At 53.0% G+C, this 23981-nt stretch overlaps 1 protein-coding gene across 1 annotated transcript; it reads right to left on the reverse strand.

Annotated features, from left to right (window-relative positions):
* Window positions 1-297: 297 nt before the first annotated feature.
* On the reverse strand, window positions 298-9057 carry ZNF629 (zinc finger protein 629). Its single transcript, XM_032155722.2, has 3 exons — window positions 8880-9057; window positions 6262-6367; window positions 298-6106 (listed from the first exon to the last, which is right to left on the reverse strand). Exons 2-3 carry the CDS (start codon window positions 6332-6334, stop codon window positions 3561-3563), a joined length of 2619 nt encoding a protein of 872 aa, XP_032011613.1. The 5' UTR covers window positions 6335-6367; window positions 8880-9057; the 3' UTR covers window positions 298-3560.
* Window positions 9058-23981: the final 14924 nt, after the last annotated feature.

The following is a 23981-nucleotide window of genomic DNA, read 5'->3' on the forward strand; positions in this document are numbered from 1 at the left end:
CCAGGCAGCCACTCTGCAGTCCTGCTGGTGGAGAGGCCAGGCACCGATGAGAACAGCTTAGCTCGGCTGCCATCTCATCAGATTTATCCCTTTCTGCACCAAGGGAGTGCAGCTTAAAACTTCATAAACTCTTCAGCTTCCCACACGCCAGCACTGGATGGGGATTTTAGGGCCCCTGGGTGAAGGGGGCCCTGGGGCTGGGCTGAGCTTTTGCAGTCACTCCTGGGCTCCGGCTTAAGGTGAGGCCATGCTCTTTCAGCTCACTTTAGGCTGAAAGAAAAAACAAGAAACACCCAGGAAATCTTACTCCCTTTATTCTCTTCAACTAAGCAACATGACCACCAGTGACACACAAAACACTGTTTTGGACACACAACACTCAAAAGTGGAGCCTCTCTTCACTCTATGGGGACAAGTCAGGTGACTGGGGCTTCCCTAGTGAAGGCAAAGGAGTCTGGGAGCTGCTGACCTCAGGGCGGGTCACGGAACCCCACCTCTTGGCTGTGATGGCTTCAAGTTTCCCTATCATTCAGGATTCATGCCCAGTTCCAAGTTCCCATCTGACCTCCATGTCCACTGCAGTTTCGAGTTTCACTCTAAGCTCTCCCCTTTGCTTTCCTCACTGAATCCCTGACCCTATCTGTTGGGCTCCTCCCTCCACCAGGGCGTTTCTGAGGGGCCTGGGGCCTGCATGTGATTGGACAAGAGGGTTTGGCTGCACAGTGCCCTCCAGACTCAGTTCTGGTGAGCAGATGCTTTGACCCCTGGGCCTTCATCTGAGCCGATCTGAGCAACTCTAGCCACTGCCACCTCCCCGCTTCAATCCTCCCAAGACTCACTCTGGGAGGGAAGCTCCTGGTTAAAGGAGCTTGGGGAGGTGGGCAAGAGAGAACAGGCCACACCCCAGAGGTCTCAGACCCTGCCCCTTTCCTACTGGAAGACGCCTGACCCTACGAACTATGCTCACATCATCCATCTCGTACGAGAGCCAAGCCCCTTAGCCCTCACCCGTCCCTACAACATGCGAGCATCCTACTACATATGCTACACCCTAGTCCGAAACAGGCCTGCGCCGGCCTTTGGCCACACTGCCTGCCTCCCCCCAGACTGGCCTCTGAGCCCCAAAAGTTGCTCCCCAGACCTCTTCTGGGAACAGATTCCTTAGGCCCGTTTCTGAGAGCATCTGCTTCTGGCTTTGCGAGGGGTTTGTCTTTACAACTTCAGTTTCTGCTACCATCTTGGGGAGGGGGAAATCTGCTTAGACTTGGCAGACTTCTCAGTCTTACAGGGCACCCCCTTCATCGGCATTCTGTTAGGGAGAGACCCACAGGCAGAGCCCCCCTCAGTAGTGCTTCCCTTCCTGGCACTTGGGTAGGCTGGGGCGTTACACAGATGGCAACATGGTTCTCCACACAATCTTGAGGCCTGCCTTCTCCCTCTCCCCAGCAGGCCTGGCGTTTTCCTCCCACAATGTTTGAGATTTTGATCCTTTTAAATGTGAGGGTCATCCCACTGGGGCCAGGATAGACGAAGGGCGAAGGATTTGCATAAAGGTTGTGTGAACCTTTAGGTCATGGAATTAGAGGTCTCTTCCACAGCTTTGCAAAAATCCGGGTCACCCCTCTCTGAGATGTGACTCCTGATGGGCCCCACAGCTGGCATCTCAGTCCTCTTACTCCAGGACAGTGCACTACTGGGGTTGGCAAGCACTTCCTTTGCGACCCAGCACTGAGCAGAGTCCTCTCCTTTTGAAGGGGTCTCCAGGATTAGGGAGTGGGATTCTTGTTACGGATGTTTCATTCAAGAGTTTTCTCTCTTCCGCCATCTCATAGGGCAACAGTCTCTCCCCAGCCACATACGCCCAGGCCTGTGAGCAGGCTTGGCTGTTTATGAACGTGTAACTGTGTGGTGTGGGAGGTGAGATGGGCCTGGCAAGGGAGCCTTTCTCATCCTTCTGTTTCCTTCTGAAGGTTTCTGGCTAAGGAGGAGAGGGGAGCCAAGTGAGTGGAATCCATCCCATCCATCCCAAGGCTGAGATTGGGCTGGATCATCACAACCCTGGAGGGCTCCAGGTACCAGGGTGAGGAGGGTGATACGGCCTCTATGGACTCCTCAGGGACCTGTGGCTCAGTCCGTGGGGTGTCTGGATCCCCACCAGGGAGGCTGCCTTATCCTGCGGGGCAGCCTTGCTACCAACAAAGATGAATAGCTGAAGTTTAAAATCAAGTTGCTGGCTAATCAAAGCTTTCTAAGAAATTCTGTGGTCCTGATGACTTGGGAGAAGGCTGGGGAGGCCCACACAAAGGCCCTAAGTCTCTGAAGGGCTTTATTCTTTGGAGGTCGACTAGCAGCGGTTCTCCCTCTCCACTGAGGACAGAATTCGAGGAAATGTGCTGCCACTGGCGGCAGTTAGATTTCAGGAAAAACCTCCTGACGGTGAGACCTGAGAATGTGGTGGGAGGCAACTGCCATCCCTGGAGGCCTTGTAGAGTAGAAGTCCCTGGCTAGGCAGGGAGAAAGGGTGGTCCTGCCTGGTGCGGGGAGAACCCTTGCACCCTGAGAGCTGGGACCTGCCTGATACTTGCAGTTTCACAAGCTCCCGGAAGCAAGAAGGGGCCTGGAGTTAGCTGGGTTCCATGTGAGCAGTTTCCCCACCTTGGTTTGCTCCCCTCAAAGCAATCTAACAGAAACTGCCCCCTGCTTCCCCCTAATTTTTGTGGTGGTTTCTCAGTATCCTTATACTGACCATGTTTCTGCACCCCAAACTTCAGCCTTTAAAAAGGCTTGCCAATTTGTTTTTTCTTCCCCATTTTGGGGTTCTTTTTGATAAGGGATTCCACAGGCCTCTTTCCCTAACACACACAATTTATCTAACATTGGCCTCAAACCCCAAGGAACCCCAGTGCAGTGAGCGGGACCTTTTCTTCCTAGTCTCTGTCTTATCTCCTCTGGGGGCTCCAGAGCTCCTGGTCACTTATTTTTCTCCTATTTTCTTCCTTTTCAGTTCCACCCAGTTCCCACACCACTCCCCCAGCTGAGCATCTTCCTCCATGGGAACTGTCCAGGGCTGCTGGGAGAGAACACTGTGGAACAGCGAGGGAGAGGTGTTTTCTGCATCTTCTGAGGGTCGTTCCTCCCGGGTCAGTGCCATCGCGGCACTTCCCTGACCCTATAGGAATTTCCTAAGGATTTTGATACAGTTTTATAGGGTGGTTCAGAGACGTATTGGGACCTCTTCCTACAATTAATAGGGCTTTTATCCACTATGGTTTATAGGGTTTTTCTGCTACAGATTTAAAGGGCTTTTTTTTTTTTCCTACATATTTATAGGGTTTCTAACCCAACAGTTTTTCTCTGCTGCCTTATAAGTGCTTCCCACCAACAATTTTATAGGGTTTCTCATCACTGATGTAAAAGCACTATTTTTTCCCAGGGTTCTTTCTCCTCCACTCTACTACCATCTGATAGGGTTATCCTCCCTTCCCCGTGTAATTTTTTTGGGGGAAAAAATCCAGTGTTCCTCTCTGGAGAGAGCAAGGCCCCTGGTCTCCAGACCCATTTCACAGGGAGACACCTGGGTGGCAGCTCCTATGGAGCAGGAGGGCTGCGACTTCTGTGAAGCCGTCTCCACACTCGGGGCACAGATAGGGCTTTTCTTCCACTAGGGTTTTGGGGTTTTCCCCTTCTTCCTCTTCCCCATGGCTGCTGCTCTCTGTGGGGGTAGGGGCTTCCCCCTCACCTTCCTGGTCTGTGGACAGGGTGGCTTCCTCTGGAGGGGGTTCCTCGGGACTGGGGGACTTTTCCTGGGTGTGGGTTTCTTGGTGCCGGGTGAGGGCCACGCGGTCGAGGAAGGAGGCCCTGCAATCTGAGCAGCTGTAGGGTCTGGCCCCCAGGGGGCTCCTGAGATGCTCTAGGAGGACGGAAGAGCTCTTCCCCAGCTCTGGACTCTTCTGGGAGCTCTTCCCGCCTGCATGGACTTTCTGGTGCAGCAGCAGCTCAGAGCTGAGGCCAAAGCTTTGTTTGCATTCAGGGCATTTAAAGGGCTTCCCACTTAAGAAGGGGCTGGGCCCTGCGCCTTCCCCTAGGCCAATTCTATAATCAGGAAAGAGAAAGGGCTTTTCGTTGCCGTGGGTGAGCTGATGCTGGAGGAGCACAGAGCGATCCAGGAAGCTCTCTCCGCAGTGGGAGCAGATGTAGGTCTTGGAGGACAGCAGCCCCCGCCTCTGGCTGAAGCCCTCCTGACCCTCCGGCGGCTTAAGGGGCTGTCCGGGGGCTTCGGCTCTGCCCTCCGCAGCCCCGGGGTAGGAATTCCCTCTGAAAGGGAGCCTTGGGGATCGTAACTGAGGAGGTTTGGGGGCTGCGTGTGCGATGAGGCCGTCTGCATTTTTGTAGGGGTTTTCTCCGATGTGGATCCTCTGATGTTGCATGAAGATGCCCTCGTCGTTGAAGCCCTTTCCGCACACGAGACACTTGTGCGGCTTGGCTCCCGGCGGCGGGGTCAGCAGGGAGGGGTCCCCGAGCCCCAGCAGGGTGTCGCCCTGCGCCCTCCGCGCTGGGGTCTTCCCCCTCTCATGGATCACCCGGTGCTGCTCCAGCTCGTGGGCTTCCAGGAAGGCCTTCCCGCAGTCGGAGCACACGAACAGGTTCTCATCCATGTGCGTGCGGACGTGGGTGATAAGGTTAGAGCTCTGGCTGAAGCTCTTGCCGCACTCGGGGCACTTGTAGGGCTTCTCGCCGGTGTGCGTGCGGCGGTGCTGGATAAGGTGGGAGCTGCGGATGAAGCTCTTGCCGCAGTCGGAGCACTTGTAGGGCTTCTCACCGGTGTGGATGCGCTGGTGGCGGATAAGGGTGGAGCTCATGATGAAGCTCTTGCCGCAGTCGGCGCAGATGTAGGGCCGCTCGCCGCGATGGATGCGCTGGTGGTTGATGAGGTTGGAGCTGACGCTGAAGCTCTTGCCGCACTCGGGGCACTTGTAGGGCCGCTCGCCCGTGTGCGTGCGCTGGTGCCGCAGCAACGTGGCGCTCAGGGTGAAGGTCTTGCCGCACACCGGGCACTTGAATGGATCCTCGCGCAGGTGAGTCCGCTGGTGCTTGATGAGGGTGGAGCTGTGGCCGAAGCTCTTGCCGCACTCCAAGCACTCGTAGGGCTTCTCGCCTGTGTGCGTGCGCTGGTGCTGGGTCAGCTCCGAGCTCTGGATGAAGCTCTTCCCGCACTCGGTGCAGCGGTATGGCTTCTCGCCCGCGTGGATCTTCTGGTGCTTGAGGAGATTGTGGTTCTGGCCGAAGCGCTTCCCGCACTCGGGGCACTTGTAGGGTTTCTCGCCTGTGTGCGTGGCCTGGTGCTGGATGAGGTCTGAGCTGCGGTAGAAAGCCCGGCGGCACTCGCCGCACTTGTAGGGCTTCTCGCCGGTGTGGGATCGCTGGTGCTTGATGAGGTTGGTGCTCTGGGTGAAGGCCTTCTCGCACTCCGTGCACTTGTAGGGCTTCTCTCCTGTGTGCGTGCGCTGGTGCTGCACCAGGTTGGAGCTCCAGCTGAAGCACTTGCCGCAGTCGGGGCACTTGTAGGGCTTCTCGCCGGTGTGTGTGCGCTGGTGCTGCACCAGGTGCGAGCTCTGCGTGAAGCTCTTGCCGCACTCGGAGCAGGTGTTGGGCCGCTCTCCCGTGTGGATGCGCTGGTGCCGCAGCAGCTTGGACCACTGGCTGAAGCTCTTGCCACACTCGTTGCAGATGTAGGGCTTCTCCGCCCCCGCCGGGCGGCCCTGCACCAGCTCTCGCAGGCTGGGCTCGTTGGCGGGGACGACCGGGGGGCTGTTCCATGTGGTGAGAGCGCCCCACTGCCAGCTGGCCTCGCAGGCCTTGGTCCAGTCAGATGGGGTAGGGACTACCTCCGGGGCTGGGGGGTCCAGGGGGGTCTGGTGGTCCAAGGGGTTGGAGTGACCCAGTGGAGTTGGGGGGTTCTGGGGGACAGAGGGGTCCTGGGAGGGTCTCTCCAGGGACATCTCTGTTGAGTCCTTGGATTCTGGACTCTGAGCCGGGTCTCCCATGATGATCTCCTCCCCAGAACTTTCCTGCCGAGGGCTCTCCTCTTCGTTTTCACTCTCGGCACCTACAGAAAGAAAGGGAGTCTACAGCCCCCAGCCCCTTTCAGAACACGGGGTTTGGTCTCTCTTCCCTCCCCTGGGTGTCCCCCAGAGTCCAGGCCCCTCCCTGAGCCGGGACCACCGTCTCGCCGGGACCGCAGCCCCCTCTTGTGCCCCTCACCTCTGTGAGCATCGTTGGGGCTCTGTTCCGGACCCTGCAGATCCGGGCCCCACAGCGCAGTCTCGGGCTCCATCCCAGAGCTCAGGACTGCAGTGTTCCAGGGACCCTGCGAGGGAAGACAGCGATGAGCGCACACTGGGAGCTGATTTTGCACTTTGCTTTATTCCCCCTGAACCTCACTCCCACCCTGCCCCGCCCCATTCCTCCTTGTGTGAGCTTCAGTGTCCTCCCACCCCATTTTTCTGGGCACGGGTTCTTGCTGTGGCCCCCTTCCCCTGCAGTCCTGATTCTCACTCCAGATCTTAAGAGCACAACTAAGCAAGCAGGTGAATTTAAGAGCGTAATTAAAAACTCATCACTCATAAGCCTTTGAACCCAGAATGGGGGCTGGAGCAGTCTGTGACATCCACAGGGGAAGGAGGTTTTCACTCCACACCTCTGATGCCCAGAGGCTGGGAAACCTGTTATTTGCTAATCAGAGGAAGCTCATTAAGGCTCTAATTTTCCTCCTAATGGAGCTGCTAATTGAGACTAATAAACTTTTCTGTGCCCCAGAGTGAACCGAGGCTGCCTGAGACACTTAAAGGGTTAAGAAAAAAAAAACACCCCAGTTTCCCAGAGGAGACAGAGGCCCTCTAAAAGGACTGGGGCACTTTCCTGCTATCCAAGCACAGAAAGAGGGTCAGGCTGGAGGTGGGGGGAGGGGCAGTTTAAAGCTGCATCTGCAGGAACCGCCCAGAGGAAGAGAAAAAGTAAGGAGAAGTGGAGGATGGATGCTTGTGTGAACACCTGCGGCAGACCCAGCGCCTGCCATGGTGTCATTTCTCTCACCCAGTCCTCCCACAGCCTGGTGAGGAGACCCAGAAATCAGGCTGTCCATTTTACAGATTAGTACATCAACGCCTGGGGAAACCTCTCCAAGGTCAAGGCTGGGAAGTGGCAGAGCTAAGATGATAAAAGCAGGGCTCCGTGTCTGGCTCACCCCTGTCTCTGAGAGCATGAGGTGACCTTGGGAGTCATGTGAGACTCATGCTCATGGGAGGCTGGCAGTAGACAGGTGATGAGGACAGCTCATGGGGAGCCTGCTGGCAGTGAGAATAGGCTGGAGAAATTCCTGGGACCCAGAGGTTTCCCAGGCTAGAAAAGGAGGAGTTGGACCCAGGGACTAGGCCTGCTGGTCTGCACCCATGAGCTGGAACCATACTCCCCACCAAAGCCCTCCTGTCCCCACTCCTGCCTGGACCCTCCTTTTACTCCTTTTGTTCTGCTTTGTTGAGGCTGTTTCCCAAGCCTAGCCTGGCACTTAATAGGTGCTCCAGAAACTTTGCTGAATGAATGAATGAGTGAATGTCCCTAGCCCCTGGAACACCTGTTTGGTCTAATGCCTTTAAAGATCAGTTTGCAAGGGGATGGCAGCAAAGGAGCAGGAGTTCCAAGTGGCCCCCTGGTAAAATAAATAAATAAACAAATAAATAAAAACAGCCAGCTGTCACTCCAAAAATGGTGAGATGAGTTCAGGATGAGGGAACCGGGCCACAGGAACAAAGGGCTATAAGGAGGTCCCACACCATTTACACCCTGCAGAGAATCCCTGGGTGGGGCCTGGAAACTTTGGATGGCTGTGTGAGGTGGGCGCTGTGTGCACAGGGGCAGTGGGGCAAGGGAGACATGGCAGGAGGCAGCTGAGAGGTGACCAAGGTGAAGCAAGACTGCTGCACCCTGGCGAAGAGCGGTAGGAGAGACAGAAGTTAACGTTTAGGAAGTAAATTAATTTCTTCATCTCTGCAGCTACTTAAGCTCCGAGAATCCCCCCTCCCCGCCTGTAAGTGTCTTTGGGGTGGTGGAAGCGGAGACCTCTGCCACACTGGGGGCTGCCTGATGTCTGGTCCGGCAAGGATGCCCTGCTATGTTTGCTGGGGACAGGTAAGAGTTTGTGGACCTCGATGGTCTCCAAAAAATTCTCCCCTAGTGGTCCAGAGTAGGAGGGAAAGGGTTAATGACAGGGCCGACACAGAGCATGGACGTGGGAAGACCGAGGGAGGCCGAGGCGCTGGGAGCCCAGGCGCCAGGCACGCCAGCCTGAGACCTCACGATGGCCCCACTGCAGAGGGAGGGAATGAGGAGCCGCCTCCCGAGAGATGTGGGGAATGGCCCAGGGTGACCCTGACATGGAGGCGGCGGAAATGCGACCGCCCGGCCCGGCCACCCCACCGCCTGCACCGTCGACCCCAGACTTATGCTCCCCCGGAGCCGCGACCCCCGTCCCACTGCTGATCCAGAGCCTGGGCATCCGCCCCCGCCCCGGCCCCCGGGGTCCCGGCTCCTTCCAGCACTGCCAGGCTCCTCCAGGGCTGCGCTGGCAGCGCCGGCCCCCGGCCCCGGCCGATCCCTCTTCCCAGAATCCCCAGGCTCCCCTCCCCCGCCACCGACCCCCGCGCTTCCCAGAATCCTCGGCCCTCCGCGCCCCCCGCCCGCCCCCACCCCGGCCACAGCCCTGGGCACGGGTGGGGGGCTCAGGCCCGGGCTCCCGGCCCCCGCCTCCCGGGCCCCATTGTTCCCCGGCGGCCGTCCCGGGCACTCCAGGCCACCCCCCGGGAACCCAGGCGTCCCCAACTCACGGCTCTGGGGTCTGGGAAAAGCCGGAAGGAGGAATCCAGCCCCAGGGGACTTAACCCCTTCAGTGCCCTGCCTCGGGGGACGGACTGGGCGCCGAGGACTCTGGGGTCCTTCTTAAGGGGTGATTCCAGGCTGAGGACCCGGGGACCAGTTCAGGGTGACTGGGACGGAGCAGGAAGTGACCCCAGCTTCCCGGGCCCCTCTAGCCTGGAGTCAGAGCATCAGCTCTATGGGATTTAACCCTTTGCCTCCCGCAGCCTGGGGAAAAAAGGGGACAGCAGTGGGAGCAGGCAGGAGGCTGGGACGACGCCCCTGTCCCCGTCTCCAGTGGGAGCAGGCAGCGTGGGCATCTGGGGGAGCCCCGATGCCCGCGAGGGTCCCTGGGCTTCTGGCCGCTCTTCATCTCGCAGGGGCTCCGCCGGCCGCGCCCGGAAAGCCCTATCTCAGATTTGGTGGCTGCTAATCCCCTGAGGCCAGCCTTTGTTTGGACTCACCCTGGGAAGGGGCTGGGATGGGGCTGGGATGGGAGCAGGGGCTGGCAGAGCAGACCTGAGAGGGAACACCCCAAGCACTAAACATGGCCTTAATGCTTGATGGAAGTCATGGCTGCAGGAGTTGGGACTGCAGGGACAAGCATAGCCGGCAAGGATTTGCAATAGCCTGTGTCCCAGCCCCTCTTCCCCAAACACGTCTCCTCGGGGGAGGAAACTGAGGCTTACGGTGGCAGGAAAGAAGCCACTGGGGGTTCCCTGGCCAAGGAGGGAGAACCTCTTTTCTCATAGCTCAGAGGGCACCCGGCTCACAGCAGAAGAAACCTTTAAAAACCCAGGAACACTGGTGGCCTCTCAACGTCCAAGTTATCTATGCTCGCAATTTTTACAGCCTTTCTGTCTTGTCTTCCTTATCACAGTCCCATGGGATAAGGTTGCCCATCATCCCCATTTCACCGAGGAGGAAACCAAGGTGTGAGAAGCGAGTGGTGTACTTAAGGTCACCTGATTCTTTCAGTTCAACACATTGCATTATTATTCCTGGGCACTGTGGTTAACACCGGGGTGGGCATACCTCAGAGATGCATGGAAATTGGGCTTTCTACCCTTGGGAAGTTTGGTATTGTGTATGTGTTACAGACACAGAGGAATCCTGGGAGCGTGCAGAGGGCTCTGTCCAGAGACTGAGGGGCCTGGGGGAAGAGTAAACCAAAGGTCAGAAATTACTAAAGGCAGCTGGGCACGGTGGCTCACGCCTGTAATCGCAACCCTTTGGGAGGCCAAGGCAGGTGGATCACTTGAGGTCAGGAGTTCGAGACCAGCCTGGACAACATGGTGAAACCATGTCTCTACTAAAAATACAAAAATTAGCCAGGCGCAGTGGCTCACGCCTATAATCCCAGCACTTTGTGAGGCCGAGGCAGGCAGATCACTTGAGCCCAGGAGGCAGAGGTTGCAGTGAGCTGAGATTGAGCCACTGCACTCCAGCCTGGATGACAGAGTGAGACCCTGTCTCAAAAAAAAAAAAAAAAAAGAAGGAGGGAGGGAGAGAGAGAAAAGGAAGGAAGGAAGGGAGGGAGGGAGGAAGGAAGGAAAAGAGAAAAGAGAAGAAATTGCTAAAGGCCAGGCCTGGTGGCTCATGCCTGTAATCCCAGCACTTTGGGAGGCTGAGGCAGGAGGATTACCTGAAATCAGGAGTTCAAGACCAGCCTGGCCAACATGGTGAAACCCCGTCTCTACTAAAAATACAAAAATTAGCTGGGGCTGGCTGGGCACAGTGGCTCACGCCTGTAATCCCAGTACTTTGGGTTGCTGAGGCAGGCGGATCACAAAGTCAGGAGTTCGAGACCAGTCTGACCAACATGGCGAAACCCCGTCTCTACTAAAAATACAAAAATTAGTTGGGCGTAGTGGTGTATACCTGTAATCCCAGCTACTCAGGAGGCTGGGCAGGAGAATTGCTTGAACCTGGGAGGCGGAGTTTGCAGTGAGCAGAGATCGCACCACTGCACTCCAGCCTGGGTGACAGAGTGAGACTCTGTCTCAAAAAAAAAAAAAATTAGCTGGGCATAGTGGCGTGCACCTGTAGTCCTAGCTACTCTGGAGGCTGAGGCACGAGAATTGCTTGAACCCAGTTGGTGGAGGTTGCAGTCAGCTGAGATCATGCCACTGCACTCCACCCTGGGTGACATAGTAAGACTGTATCTCAAAAAGAAAAATTAAAAATTGAATTTCTTGCTTATTTATTTATTTATTTATTTATTTATTGAGACAGTCTCGCACTGTCACTCAGGCTAGAGTGCAGTGGTGCAATCTTGGCTCACTGCAAGCTCTGCCTCCCGGGTTCACACCATTTTCCTGCCTCAGTCTCCTGAGTACCTGGGACTACAGGCGCCTGCCACCACACCCGGCTAATTTTTTTGTATTTTTAGTAGAGGCAGGGTTTCACCGTGTTAGCCAGGATGGTCTCAATCTCCTGACGTTGTGATCCGCCCACCTCAGCCTCCCAAAGTGCTGGGATTACAGGCCTGAGCCACCGCACCTGGCCTGAATTTTCTGCTTCTTTGGAAAATCCAAAGATGTGGCAATGTGATCCACGTTTTCACATGTCAGTAACTGGCTGTTGCTGGGCAGCTTGTGTCTTTACAGGGCACTGACCTGCCAGCTGGTCACCATCCCTGTCACTCCTCTGTGTCCCCAATGAGGCCAAGGTGGCTTCATTATATGAATGGTCCTTCACTGCTGATGTTCCAACCCCCGTTTAACTGTAGGTATAGATTCTGGACCCCTAGGCCGGGCGCGGTGGCTCACGCTTGTAATCCCAGCACTTTGGGAGGCCGAGGCGGGCGGATCACGAGGTCAGGAGATCGAGACCACGGTGAAACCCCGTCTCTACTAAAAATACAAAAAAATTAGCCGGCCGTGGTGGCGGGCGCCTGTAGTCCCAGCTACTCGGAGAGACTGAGGCAGGAGAATAGCGTGAACCCGGGAGGCGGAGCTTGCAGTGAGCCGAGATCGCGCCACTGCACGCCGGCCTAGGTGACAGAGCGAGACTCCATCTCAAAAAAAAAAAAAAAGATTCTGGACCCCTTAGTCTGTGTCTCCAAGGTTCAGAGTAATTTTTTATTTTTAGAGACAGTGTCTTGCTGTCACCCAGCCTGGGGTGCAGTGGCACGATCATAGCTCACTGCAGCCTTGAATTTCTAGGCTGAAGCAATCCTCCCACCTTAGCCTCTCAAGTAGCTGAACCTACAGGTGCGTGCCACCATGCCTGGCTAACTTAATTTAAAAATTCTTTGTTCCTCACAAAACTTCTTCCTGAATAATTTTTTTAATATTTTATAGAAATAGGATCTCACTATATTGCCCAGGCTGGTCTCAAACTCCTGGATTCAAGCAGTCCTCCCACCTTCACCCTGCAAAGTGCTGAGATTATGGGCATGAGCCACCACGCCCAGCTCCAGAGTAACACATGAGGATGGTGCCTGCTGACATAGTTACATTTATTGAGCACTTACGCACTAGGCACTGTGTTTGCATGTAACAACTCCTTAAACCTCCACAACTAATGGCACCATTATTATTATCATCCTGGGACAGAAAGGGTAAGTCACTTGCACACAGGTCACCAGTGGCAGGAGTGGATTTAAACCCATGCACAGTGACTTCAGAGCCACCGTGGATCCTAAACACACCTCTCCTGCTCAGATGGGCCCAAGCGTGTCTGGGACCCAAGGGTGAGCCTCTCAGTCCCTCTGTCCTCTTCCTCAGAGTTGGAGAGAGGAGCTGGGAAGGGCAGGGCACCCCCATTTGGGCCAATACATCCTCCAGGAAGAGTCTGGGTGTTCTGCTCCTAGGGACATAAAGGCTGCCATGTCCTCTTGCCCTCAGTCAGCTGGCATCGCGGCCATGGCAGCAATCTGCCTGGCAGGGGAGCTCTTGCAGGGATGTAGAGGATCCCACCCTCACACCTGTCATGAACAACTCACCCAGTGCTCTTCTCTTTGTTTGAGACTAGTCTTGCTCTGTTGCCCAGGCTGGAGTGCAGTGGCGCAGTCTTGGCTCACTGCAACCTCCGCCTCCTGAGTTTAAGGGATTCTTCTGCCCCAGCCTCCCAAGTAGCTGGGACTACAGACACGTACCACCATGCCCAGCTAATTTTTGTATTTTTAGTAGAGACAGGGTTTCACCATATTGGCCAGGCTGGTCTCGAACTCCTGACCTCATGATCTGCCTGCCTCGGCCTCCCAAAGTGCTTGGATTACAGGCGTGATCCACCACGCCCAGCCCAGTGCTCTTCTTAGTTATGGGCCTTATGCCCCGAGGGGCTGCAATAACAGTGAGTTCCTGGCCAGGTGTGGTGGCTCACACCTGTAACCCCAGCACTTTGGGAGACCAAGGCAGGCAGATCAGTTGAGGTCAGGAGTTTGAGACCCGCCTGGCCAGCATGGTAAAACTCCGTCTCTACTAAAAATACAAAAATTAGCTGGGCATGATGGTGGGCCCTGTAATCCCAGCTACTTGGGAGGCTGAGGCAGGAGAATCACTTGAACCCGGGAGGCAGATGTTACAGTGAGCCAAGATCGTGCCACTGCATTCCAGCCTGAGCGACAGAGCAAAACTGCATCTCAGAACAAAAAACAAACAAAAAAGTGAGGTCCTGGAGGTAGACCCGGGTCCAAACCTGCGACAGCACTCCTTTTGAGGGGGCACCAGCTGCGGGGAGTCTGTCCCTTGCAGACCCCTGACCTGGTGATGGATGAATAAAGTATAATGGCACACAGATACTTTGCTCTGCCAGTCGAGCTGAGGGTCCAAGCCACTTACAGGCTCCCTGCTGAGTCCTGTAAACAGTTGCGACTGCGACCCTGATCAGCTAGTCAGAATCACATTTATTCAGTAAGATTAGTTAACAAAAGCTTGAGTCAACACCATTAGAAGGTAATTGACATTGCGGACTTCCCCAGTAAAAAGCACTTAAGCACCTGGTATATCAAAGGTTAGTTTTAAGATCGAATGAGTAAACAAGCTAGCTAGGTAAACTACTCTGCCTTCCTTTATTACTACTTTAATTTGTTAAAAGGTAAAGATCAGGTTGCCTTCAACCATATCTATTACCGAAGCTAATGCAAACTTCTCGGCCTTCCAAGAAGATTGGTGTCTATCTCTAAAACTATCTAATATTTTTCCCACCAGCCTGACTGAATCCCAACACAAACCCTGCGCCATCCTCACTGGCTGGTGTGGTCTTGGGCAACTCTTGGAGATTCAGCTTCCTCTTCCTTGGGAAGAAGATGAGCCTTGGTACCCAAGGGACAGAGGGGTAAATGAGATAATGTGTGTCCGAGCACTTGGGAAGAATGTGTTCCCTCTCCCAAAGGAGGTGACCAGCGGAGCCGGGTTGGCCTCACTCTTCCTTGTCTCAGCTCACAGCCCTTGGCCTGGTAGGTAGGAGATAGAGGATTCTCAAAGCCATGTCCTGAGATGACACCGGGAGTGTTTAACCTGTGAGGACTCACCATCATAAGCTCCAACCTCTGGTGTCTGGCCAGGGATACTCTAGAGGGCAGGATGGTGATGCTGGAGGGACCCATGCTGTTCCACACCTGAGGCACCCTCTCAAATGGAGAGGGTCTCACTGCAGGCAGGAGAGGCTGCAGAGGCCACCGTCAGGCCAGGGTGGGCCTCCTTCCTGGAGATGTGTGAGCCACAGGTGGGCTGGCGGCTGCTTTTCAGGACTGCAGTCCTTAAATGTGGGGCAAGAGCTGAGGCTGAGGAGCTAGCAGGCCCCTCCCACCTTAGGATTTCATGATCATTCACTTACTGCCCAAAAACCTACCATGTCTCCCTAATGCTTCACTCATCAGACCTCCTGCCCTCCTGATGCCTGCTAACAGCTGCATTTCCCAAGACTCAGACCTGAGCCCTTCCCTTGTGTTCTCTTCCTGAAAAATCTCAGTGTGGCCAATTCCAAAATCCCTAGATGTCCACTGCTCAGCCCGTAGCCCTCTCCTCACCGCCATCCCCTTGTTTTTTTGTAGTTGTTTGTTTTTTGAGACAGAGTCTTGCTCTGTCGCCAGGCTGGAGTGCAGTGGCGCAATCTTGGCTTACTGCAACCTCCACCTCCCAGGTTGAAGTGATTCTCCTGCCTCAGCCTCCTGAGTAGCTGGGACTACAGGCGCGCACCATCACGCCCAGCTAATTTTTGTATTTTTAGTAGAGACAGGGTTTCACTATGTTCGCCAGGCTGATCTTGAACTCCTGACCTCAAGTGATCCCCCCACCTCAGCCTCCCAAAGTGCTGGGATTACAGGCGTGAGCCACTGCGCCCGGCCCCGCCCCCCCGTTTTTAAGACACAGGGTCTGGCTCTGTCACCCAGGCTGGAGTGCAGTGGCATGATCACAGCTCACTTCAGCCTTGGCCTCTTGGGCTCAAGCGGTCCTCCTGTCTCAGTCTCCTAACTAGCTGGGACTATAGGCATGGGCCACCGCACCCCCTTAATTTTTTTATTTTTTGCAGAGACAGGGTCTTGCTCTGTTGCTCAGGCTAATCTCAAACACCTAGTCTTGAACTCCTGGTCTATAACTCCTGACCTCAAGTGATCCTCCCACCTCAGTCTCCCAAAGTGCTAGGATTACAGGCACGAGCCACCGCCTCCTCACTTTGTTCTTTATCTCCATTTGCCTAACAGATCTTTCCACTAGGCCATCACCGCAGATTCACCGGCTCCATTGCCCTACACCACACCTGACCATTCTGCTCCCCAAGGCCTGAGGGATCCACCCCCTTAATCAGTAAATCCTGATTCCTGTGGTGCTCCTGCTGCCCTCACCCCCCACCCCAGGCCACTGGAGCCCTCAGGTCCTCATTCCTGAATCACCACAGTGACTTTCAAATGGGTTGTCCCCACTCCAGCCCCCTTCACTTCTCCCTGCCCATCTGGTGCCCCATGGATCTTCCTAAAAGTACCGGTGTGTTCCCCCTTCAGAACCCTCCGTGGTCCTTATTATCTTTTTTTCTTTTTTCTTTGTTTTTGAGACGGAATCTCACTCTGTCACCCAGGCTAGAGTGCAGTGGTGCAATCTTGGCTCACTTAAATTTCCACCTCCCAGGTTCCAGCGATTCTCCTGCCTCAGCCTCCCAAGTATCTGGGACTACAGGTACACGCCACCAAGCCTGGCTAATTTTTGCATTTTTTAGTAGAGACAGGGTTTGACCATATTGGCTAGGCTGGTCTCAAACTCTTGACCTCGTGATCCACCCGCCTTGACCTCCCAAAGTGCTGGGATTACAGGTGTGAGCCATCGCGCCCAGCCAGGTCCTTATTATCAGTAGAGGGCTTAAACACAGTTGTTGTTTTGTTTTTTAAATCATGGTATTTTTATATTTTTAAAAAATCAAGGTAACTTTAAGCTATAGAAAATCATATACAAATGGGTAAATAAAATAAATGTATAGGCCAGGCACAGTGGCTCACACCTGTAATCCCAGCAGTTTGGGAGGCCAAGGCAGGCAGATCACTGGAGGTCAGGAGTTCGAGACCAGCGTAGCCAACATGGTGAAACCCGGTCTCTACTAAAATTCAAAAATTAGCCAGGTGTGGTAGCTCAGGCCTGTAATCCCAGCTACTCAGGAGGCTGAGGCTGGAGAATCTCTTGAACCCGGGAGACACAGGTTGCAGTGAGCCAAGATTGCACTCACTGCAGCACACTAGAGAGTCGCTCAAGCTGGAGTGCCGTGGCGCGATCTCGGCTCACTGCAACCTCCACCTCCCGGGTTCAAGCAATTCTCCTGCCTCAGCCTCCCGAGTAGCTAGGATTACAGGCATGCGCCAACATGCCGGGCTAATTTTGGTATTTTTAGTAGAGACACAGTTTCACCATGTTGGCCAGGCTGGTCTCAAAGTCCCGACCTCAGGTGATCCTCCCACCTCAGCCTCCCAGACTGCTGGGATTACAGGCATGAGCCACTGCACCTGGCCGGGGGCTGAGTTTTGTAAAGGTATTCTCACTAGACTAATGGCTTCTGACTGCTAAGAGTTTGTTTGTTTTCTTTGTAGGTTTATTTTTTAATTATTATTATTTTTGAGACTGAGTTTCGCTCTTGTCCCCCAGGCTGGAGTGCAATGGCATGATCTTGGCTCACTGCAACCTCTGCCTCCTGGGTTCAAGTGATTCTCCTGCTTCAGCCTCCTGAGTAGCAGGGATTACAGGCGTGCGCCACCACGCCTGGCTAATTTTTGTATTTTTAGTAGGGACGGGGTTTTGCCATGTTGGCCAGGCTGGTCTTGAACTCCTGACCTCAAGTGATTCACCTGCCTTGGCCTCCCAAAGTGCTGGGATTACAGGCGTGAGCCACTGTGCCCAGCTGGTTTATTTTCAAACACATATTTATAAGGTGACCTATGAAGTTGAAGTTATGCAGCCTTTCTCTAGTTATATAAGGCTTCAGATATTTAAAGAACACCTTTAAGTGGGTCCCATAAAGGAGAGGAGGGAATTTTACAGTTGTGTTTGTTTGTTTCTTTGTTTATACTTGCTTGGTTTCAAAAAGGACATGAAGCATTTAGAGAGCCACATATTACACAACAGGCGCCTGGCATCTGGTCCTTACTGACTCACAGTCCCTAAATCTTGGCCATTGTTACTGACAGTAGCAGTAGTAATGGAGTAAGTAGTATCATTAACAAGACAAAAAACTGAAATGCAAAGGGAAATTAAAGGGGGAATTATAACAGAAGCTAGTGTTTGCACACAAAACATACGGTATAAAGTTCCATACAATAGCTAAAAGTGGCTTGCAGATTGGCTGATCTTTCTAGAGACCTGTGCAAATAAATACTGGGTCCAGGCCGGGCACGGTGGCTCAAGCCTGTAATCCCAGCACTTTGGGAGGCCAAGGCGGGCAGATCACAAGGTCAGGAGTTCGAGACCAGCCTGGCCAATATGGTGAAACCCCATCTCTACTAAAAATACAAAAAAATTAGTGGGGCGTGGTGGCACGTGCCTGTAGTCCCAGCTACTCAGGAGGCTGAGGCAGGAGAATCGCTTGTACCCAGGAGGCAGAGGTTGCAGTGAGCTGAGATCATGCCACTGACTCCAGTCTGGTTGACACAGTGAGACTCTGTCTCAAAAAAAAAAAAAAATACTGGGTTCACACTTCATGTGGCACATCCAGGAAAGTTCTCCTGTGGGTTTTCAGCAAACTGATATTTTGAGATACACGGGGCCACGTCTTCAACCCCATCCCTTAGTTCTGGACCCAGTCTAACATGGACACGGATGGACAAACAAAGCCTCAATGATGTATGATACTGAGTATGGCTGCCATGAATTTGACAGTCTTGCTTTTAAAGCTGCCATTACTGGCCAGGCAAGGTGGCTCACACCTGTAACGCCAGCACTTTGTGGGGGCCAAGGCAAGAGGATAGCTTGAGGCCAGGAGCTCAAGACCAGCCTGGGCAACATAACAGGACCCTAGACTTCTGAGAAAAAAAGGAGGGGGTCTGACAGATGACTTGAAGCTAGACCAGCTTAATACCAGCGCAGCTTGACTGCCCCTATAGGCAGGCTTGCTCCAAACTTAGTGGATAGCACTAAGAGTACAAAAGCAGGCTGGGTGCGGTGGCTCACGCCTATAATCCCAGCACCTGGGGAGGCTGAGGTGGGAGGATCGAGCCCAGGAATTGGAGGCTGCAGTGAGCTATGACTGCGCCACTGCACTCCAGCCGGGGTGACACAGTGAGACCCTGTCTCTACAAAAGAGAAAAAAAGTAAAACGCAAACAAACAACAAAACCTCCAAATACTACTCTCAGAGTATGAAACAGAAACCATCTTCTTACTGGTTGGATGTTTCTAGGGCCACTGTGTTTCATTCTCTGTGAATGGCCCCTGGAGCTGAGCAGGGAGGAGATACTGTGTATCTATGGAGTAACCCCATAGGGTTAAAAGTTACATCATGTCCTGGTTTTTCTTAGACTTCACCAGTGCTTAATTTTCTTTCTTTTTTTTTTTTGAGACAGAGTCTCACTGTGTCGCCCAGGCTGGTGTGCAGTGGTGTGATCTCGGCTTGCTGCAACCTCCGCCTCCCAGGTTCAAGTGATTCTCCTGCCTCAGCCTCCCAAGTAGCTGGGAATACAGGTGCGTGCCACCATGCCCAGCTAATTTCTGCATTTTTAGTAGAGATCGGGTTTCACCATGTTAGCTAGGCTGGTCTTGAACCTGACCTCGTGATCCGCCCACCTCAGCCTCTCAAAGTGCTGGAATTACAGGCATGAGCAACCGTCTCTGGCCTAATTTTTGTATTTTTAGTAGAGACAGGGTTTCACCATGTTGGCCAGGCTGGTCTCGAACTTCTCGACCTCTGGTGATCCACCTGCCTCAGCCTACCAAAGTGCTGGCATTATAGGCATGAGTCACTGCACCCGGCCTAACCAGTGCTTAAAATTTGACATTCTCTAGATTAAGGCTGGGACATATGATTTGTAATAGGGGCTTTATTTATTTATTCGTTTTTTGAGACAGGTCTTCACTTTGTTGCCCAGGATGGAGTGCAGTGGTGCAATCCTAGCTCACTGCAGCCTCAACCTCCCAAGGGTCAAGCAATCCTCCCACTTCGTCCTCCCGAGTAGCTGGGACTACAGGCGCACACCACCACAACCGGCTAACTTTTGCACTCACAGACTCACCACTCACTTTTTTTTTTTTTTTTGAGACAGAATCTTGCTCTGTTGCCCAGGTTGGAATGTAGTGGCAGGATCTCGGCTTACTGCAACTTCCGCCTCCTGGGCTCAAGCGATCCTTCTGCCTCAGCCTCCTGAGTAGCTGGGACTACAGGCACATGCACCCGGCTAATTTTTGTATTTTTAGTAGAGACAGGGTTTCACCATGTTACTCAGGCTGGTCTCGAACTCCTGACCTCCGGTGATCCACCTGCCTTGGCCTCCCAGAGTGCTGGGATTACAAGTGTGAGCCACTGTGCCTGGCCTGAAATACTATTTTTAACCTAAGAGGTTATCAAATGTAAATAGTTTAATTATATACTATGTGGAGAAAGAGGCACTCTCAAACATTAGTAAGATGTGCACTTCCTCTTTGAAGAAGAGATTTGGCTACACTGATCAAAATTCAAAATGCCCATACCCTTTGATGCAGCAATTCCACTTCTAGATCCCACAGGCATGGTCACACATGCACACGAAGATGTATTTACATACTACAATTTCCACTGAACTGTTTTTATAGCAAAAGACTGAAAATAACCTACGTCCACCATAGGAGAGTTGATTAAATAAATCATAGCATATCCATATAATGGAATACTTGGCTTTGAAAATAAAAGCAGCTATGTAGAAACTGACATGAAACATTCTCCAAAATAGGTGCTGATGTGAAAAAATGCAAGGGGAAAAGCAAGCATTACTATATGCCATCCATTTTCTGCTTTCTAAAAGGAGATGCTTGCATATGCATGGACTAGCTCGGAAAGACACGACAAATTGGTAACAGCTCAGCTCAGGAGAGGGAACGGGAAGGGGCTGGGCAGAAGCAGGAGGGAATCTTGCTTTTTTTATACATCTACCTTTTTATGCAGTTTGAATTTCTTTTAACCATGTGAATTCGTTTTCTTTCTCTTTCTCTCTCTCTCCCTCTCTTTTTTTTTTTTGATGGAGTCTCGCTCTGCTGCCCAGGCTGGAGTGCAGTGGGGCAATCTTGGCTCACTGCAACCTCCACCTCCCGGGTTCAAGCAATTCTCCTGCCTCAGCCTCCTGAGTAGCTGGGACTACAGGCACCCACCACCATGCTCGGCTAATTTTTGTATTTTTTTAATAGAGATGGGGGTTTCACCATGTTGGCTAGGCTGGTCTCGATCTCCTGACCTCATGATGCACCCGCCTCAGCCTCCCAAAGTGCTGGGATCACAGGTATGAGCCACCACACCCGGCCATGAATTCTTTTTCAAAATATAAAAGGTGAAAAAGAGCTGAGGCGGGAGGAGGCCAGGAGTTCAAACCTAGCCTGGGCAACATAGTGAGACCCCCATCTCTACAAAAAAATTTAAAAAGTAAAAAAGAGTGGCCAAGCGCGGTGACTCACGCCTGTAATCCCAGCACTTTGGGAGGCAAAGTCGGGCAGATCACCTGAGGCCAGGGGTTTGAGACCAGTCTAGCCATCATGGTGAGACCCCGTCTCTGCTAAGAAAATGCAAAAATTAGCCAGGCACGGTGGCACGTGCCTGTAGTCCCAGCGACTCGGGAGGCTGAGGCAGGAGAATTGCTGGAGCCAGGAGGCAGAGGTTGCAGTGAGCCGAGAACAAGCCACTGCACTCCAGCCTGGGTGACAGAGTGAGACTGTCTCAAAAAAAAAAACAAAAAAACAAAAAAAAAACGGGGATCCTTCAAGTTGCATCAAATTCTCTCTGGTGTAACACGGCCAGGGCAGCAAGTATCTCAGAAGGTACACGAGGGCACCAAGAGGAGTACAGCATGTCCTAGATTCAAAGACCATGCACACTTTTTTTTCTTTTCATTTCTTTTTTTAGAGAGAGAAAGGGTCTTGCTCTGTTACCCAGGCTGGAGTGCAGTGGCTTGCTCCCGGCTCACTGCAACCTCTACATCCTGGTTTAAGCGATTCTCCTGCCTCAGCCTCCCGAGTAGCTGGGACTACAGGCGTGCCCCACCACACTCAGCTAGTTTTTTTGTATTTGTAGTAGACATGGGGTTTCACCATGTTGGTCATGCTGGTCTCAAACTCCTGACCTCAAGTGATCTGCCCGCCTTGGCCTCCCAAAGTGCTGGGATTACAGGCATGAACCACTGCGCCCAGACAGAAAAATATAAATCTTGTTAGAAAACATATCCCCTGTATTGTACAGGCATGATTTTCCTGGCTAGAGAAAAGTGTGCATGGTCGGCCGGGCACAGTGGCCCACACCTGTAATCCCAGCAGTTTGAGAGGCTGAGGTAAGAGGATTGCTTGGGCCCAGGAGTTCAAGATCAGCCTGGGCAACATAGTGAGACCTTGTCTCTATTAAAAAATACAAAAATTAGCCAGACATGGTGGCAGGTACCTGTGGTCCCAGTTACTTGGGAGGCTGAGGTTGGAGGATTGCTTCAGCCTGGAAAGTCAAGACAGCAGTGACCCACCACTGCACTCCAGCCTGGGGGACAGAGTGAGATCCTGTCTTTTTCTAAAAAAAAGAAAAAAATGTGCATGGTCTTTGAATCCAGGGACATGCCGTACTCCTCTTGGTACCCTTGTTTACCTTCTGTGAGACATTTGCTGCCCTGGTCCATGTACACCAGAGATTTTTTTTTTTTTTTTTTTTTTGAGACAGAGTTTCGCTCTTTTTGCCCAGGCTGGAGTGCAATGGCGTGTCCTCAGCTCACTGTAACCTCCGCCTCCCAGGTTCAAGTGATTCTCCCGCCTCAGCCTCTGGAGTATCTGGGATTACAGGCGCCCGCTACCACGCTCTGCTAATTTTGTATTTTTAGTAGAGACGGGGTTTCACCATGTTGGCCAGGCTGGTCACGAACTCCTAACCTCAGATGATCTGCCCACCTCAGCCTCCCAAAGTGCTGGGATTACAGGCGTGAACCACCACACCCAGCCACCAGAGAGAACCTGTTGCAACATGAAGCCCTCAGCCAGCAGGTAAGGAATCTGGGTTCCAGTCCTGACTAAACTACAACCTGTAGAGTCCTCTTGAAAAAGCCCCAAACTGAGGCCGGGCGCGGTGGCTCACGCTTGTAATCCCAGCACTTTGGGAGGCCGAGGCGGGTGGATCACGAGGTCAGGAGATCGAGACCATGGTGAAACCCCGTCTCTACTAAAAATATAAAAAAAATTAGCCGGGCGTGGTGGCGGGCGCCTGTAGTCCCAGCTACTCGGAGAGGCTGAGGCAGGAGAATGGCGTGAACCCAGGAGACAGAGCTTGCAGTGAGCCGAGATTGCACCACTGCACTCCAGCCTGGGCGACAGAGCAAGACTCCGTCTCAAAAAAAAAAAAAAAAAAAAAAAAAAAAGAAAAAGCCCCACACTGTTCTCAGGGTTAGGATGCAGAGCTGATGAGATGGACAGTGCCCTGCCCCTCCAAGCTTACACCAGGCAGAGCCAGCAGCATGGCCAAGGGCATGGCCGTGAGAAAGTCCTCACCCCAGGCTCTCCCTACTCTCTGGCCTGCCCTCCTCCATGACTGTCTAGTTGCTAAGTCTCTAGGGTTCAAGCTCCACAGGGAATGAAAGGAAGACAGGACAGGCCATTTCCTCCAGGCCTCCACAAACTCTATGAGCCTTTAGTACTAAACGCTGGAGCTGATAGTACTAAATGCTGGAGACTTCAGTACTAAATACTGGAGTGGAATCTGCCCAGAGAGCCATTGAGCAGTGGAAGCAGGAAGAAAGGCTGCGCGGGAAGGTCTGTTCTTCCAAGTCTCCACAGGCTGTATGAAAGGGGAGGCCGGATGGTAATTGTTCTTGCACGTAAGAGCATGGTGTTATTTTATCCTGAAAACACACACAGTGCCTTTCGGCTTTCTGTTTTTGTCTAAAACTTGCTTCTTTTCAAGGTCACAAGATCCTCTTCTTTTTTTTTTTAGACAGGGTTTCACTCTGTCACCAAGGGTGGAGTGTGGTGGCATGACTATAGCTCACTGCAGCCTCGACCTCCTGGGCTCAGGTGATCCTCCCACCTCAGCTTCCTGAGTAGTTGGGACCACAGGTGCAGGCCAAAACAGCTGGCTTTTTTTCCCCCCCTTTGTAGCGACTGAGTCTCCTTATGTTGCCTAGGCTGGTCTGGAACTCCTGGGCTGAAGCAGTCCTCCCTCCTTTGCCTCCCAAAGTGCTGGGATTACAGGCGTGAGCTCTTCTTTAAATGAAGTTGGTGTCTGTTCTGGGGCAGCACCGTTCATGATTGATTTTCATCCTGTTGTAGGAATTAGGTGATTTAGCACAGCTCTGAACTAACTAGATGTTCAAGTTTGATGCTTTAGTTTGGAATTCCCAGAAAAAGTTTCCCACATGGAGATTCGGTGCAGAGGAGAGGGAAAATCGTGCACTCTGGAATCAGGCAGTTTTGAGTTCAAATCAGACTCTGACATATACTCAGTTATTAA

This window comes from Hylobates moloch, unplaced genomic scaffold (assembly GCF_009828535.3).
Source record: "Hylobates moloch isolate HMO894 unplaced genomic scaffold, HMol_V3 SCAFFOLD_6, whole genome shotgun sequence".
Taxonomy (NCBI): Eukaryota; Metazoa; Chordata; class Mammalia; order Primates; family Hylobatidae; genus Hylobates; species Hylobates moloch.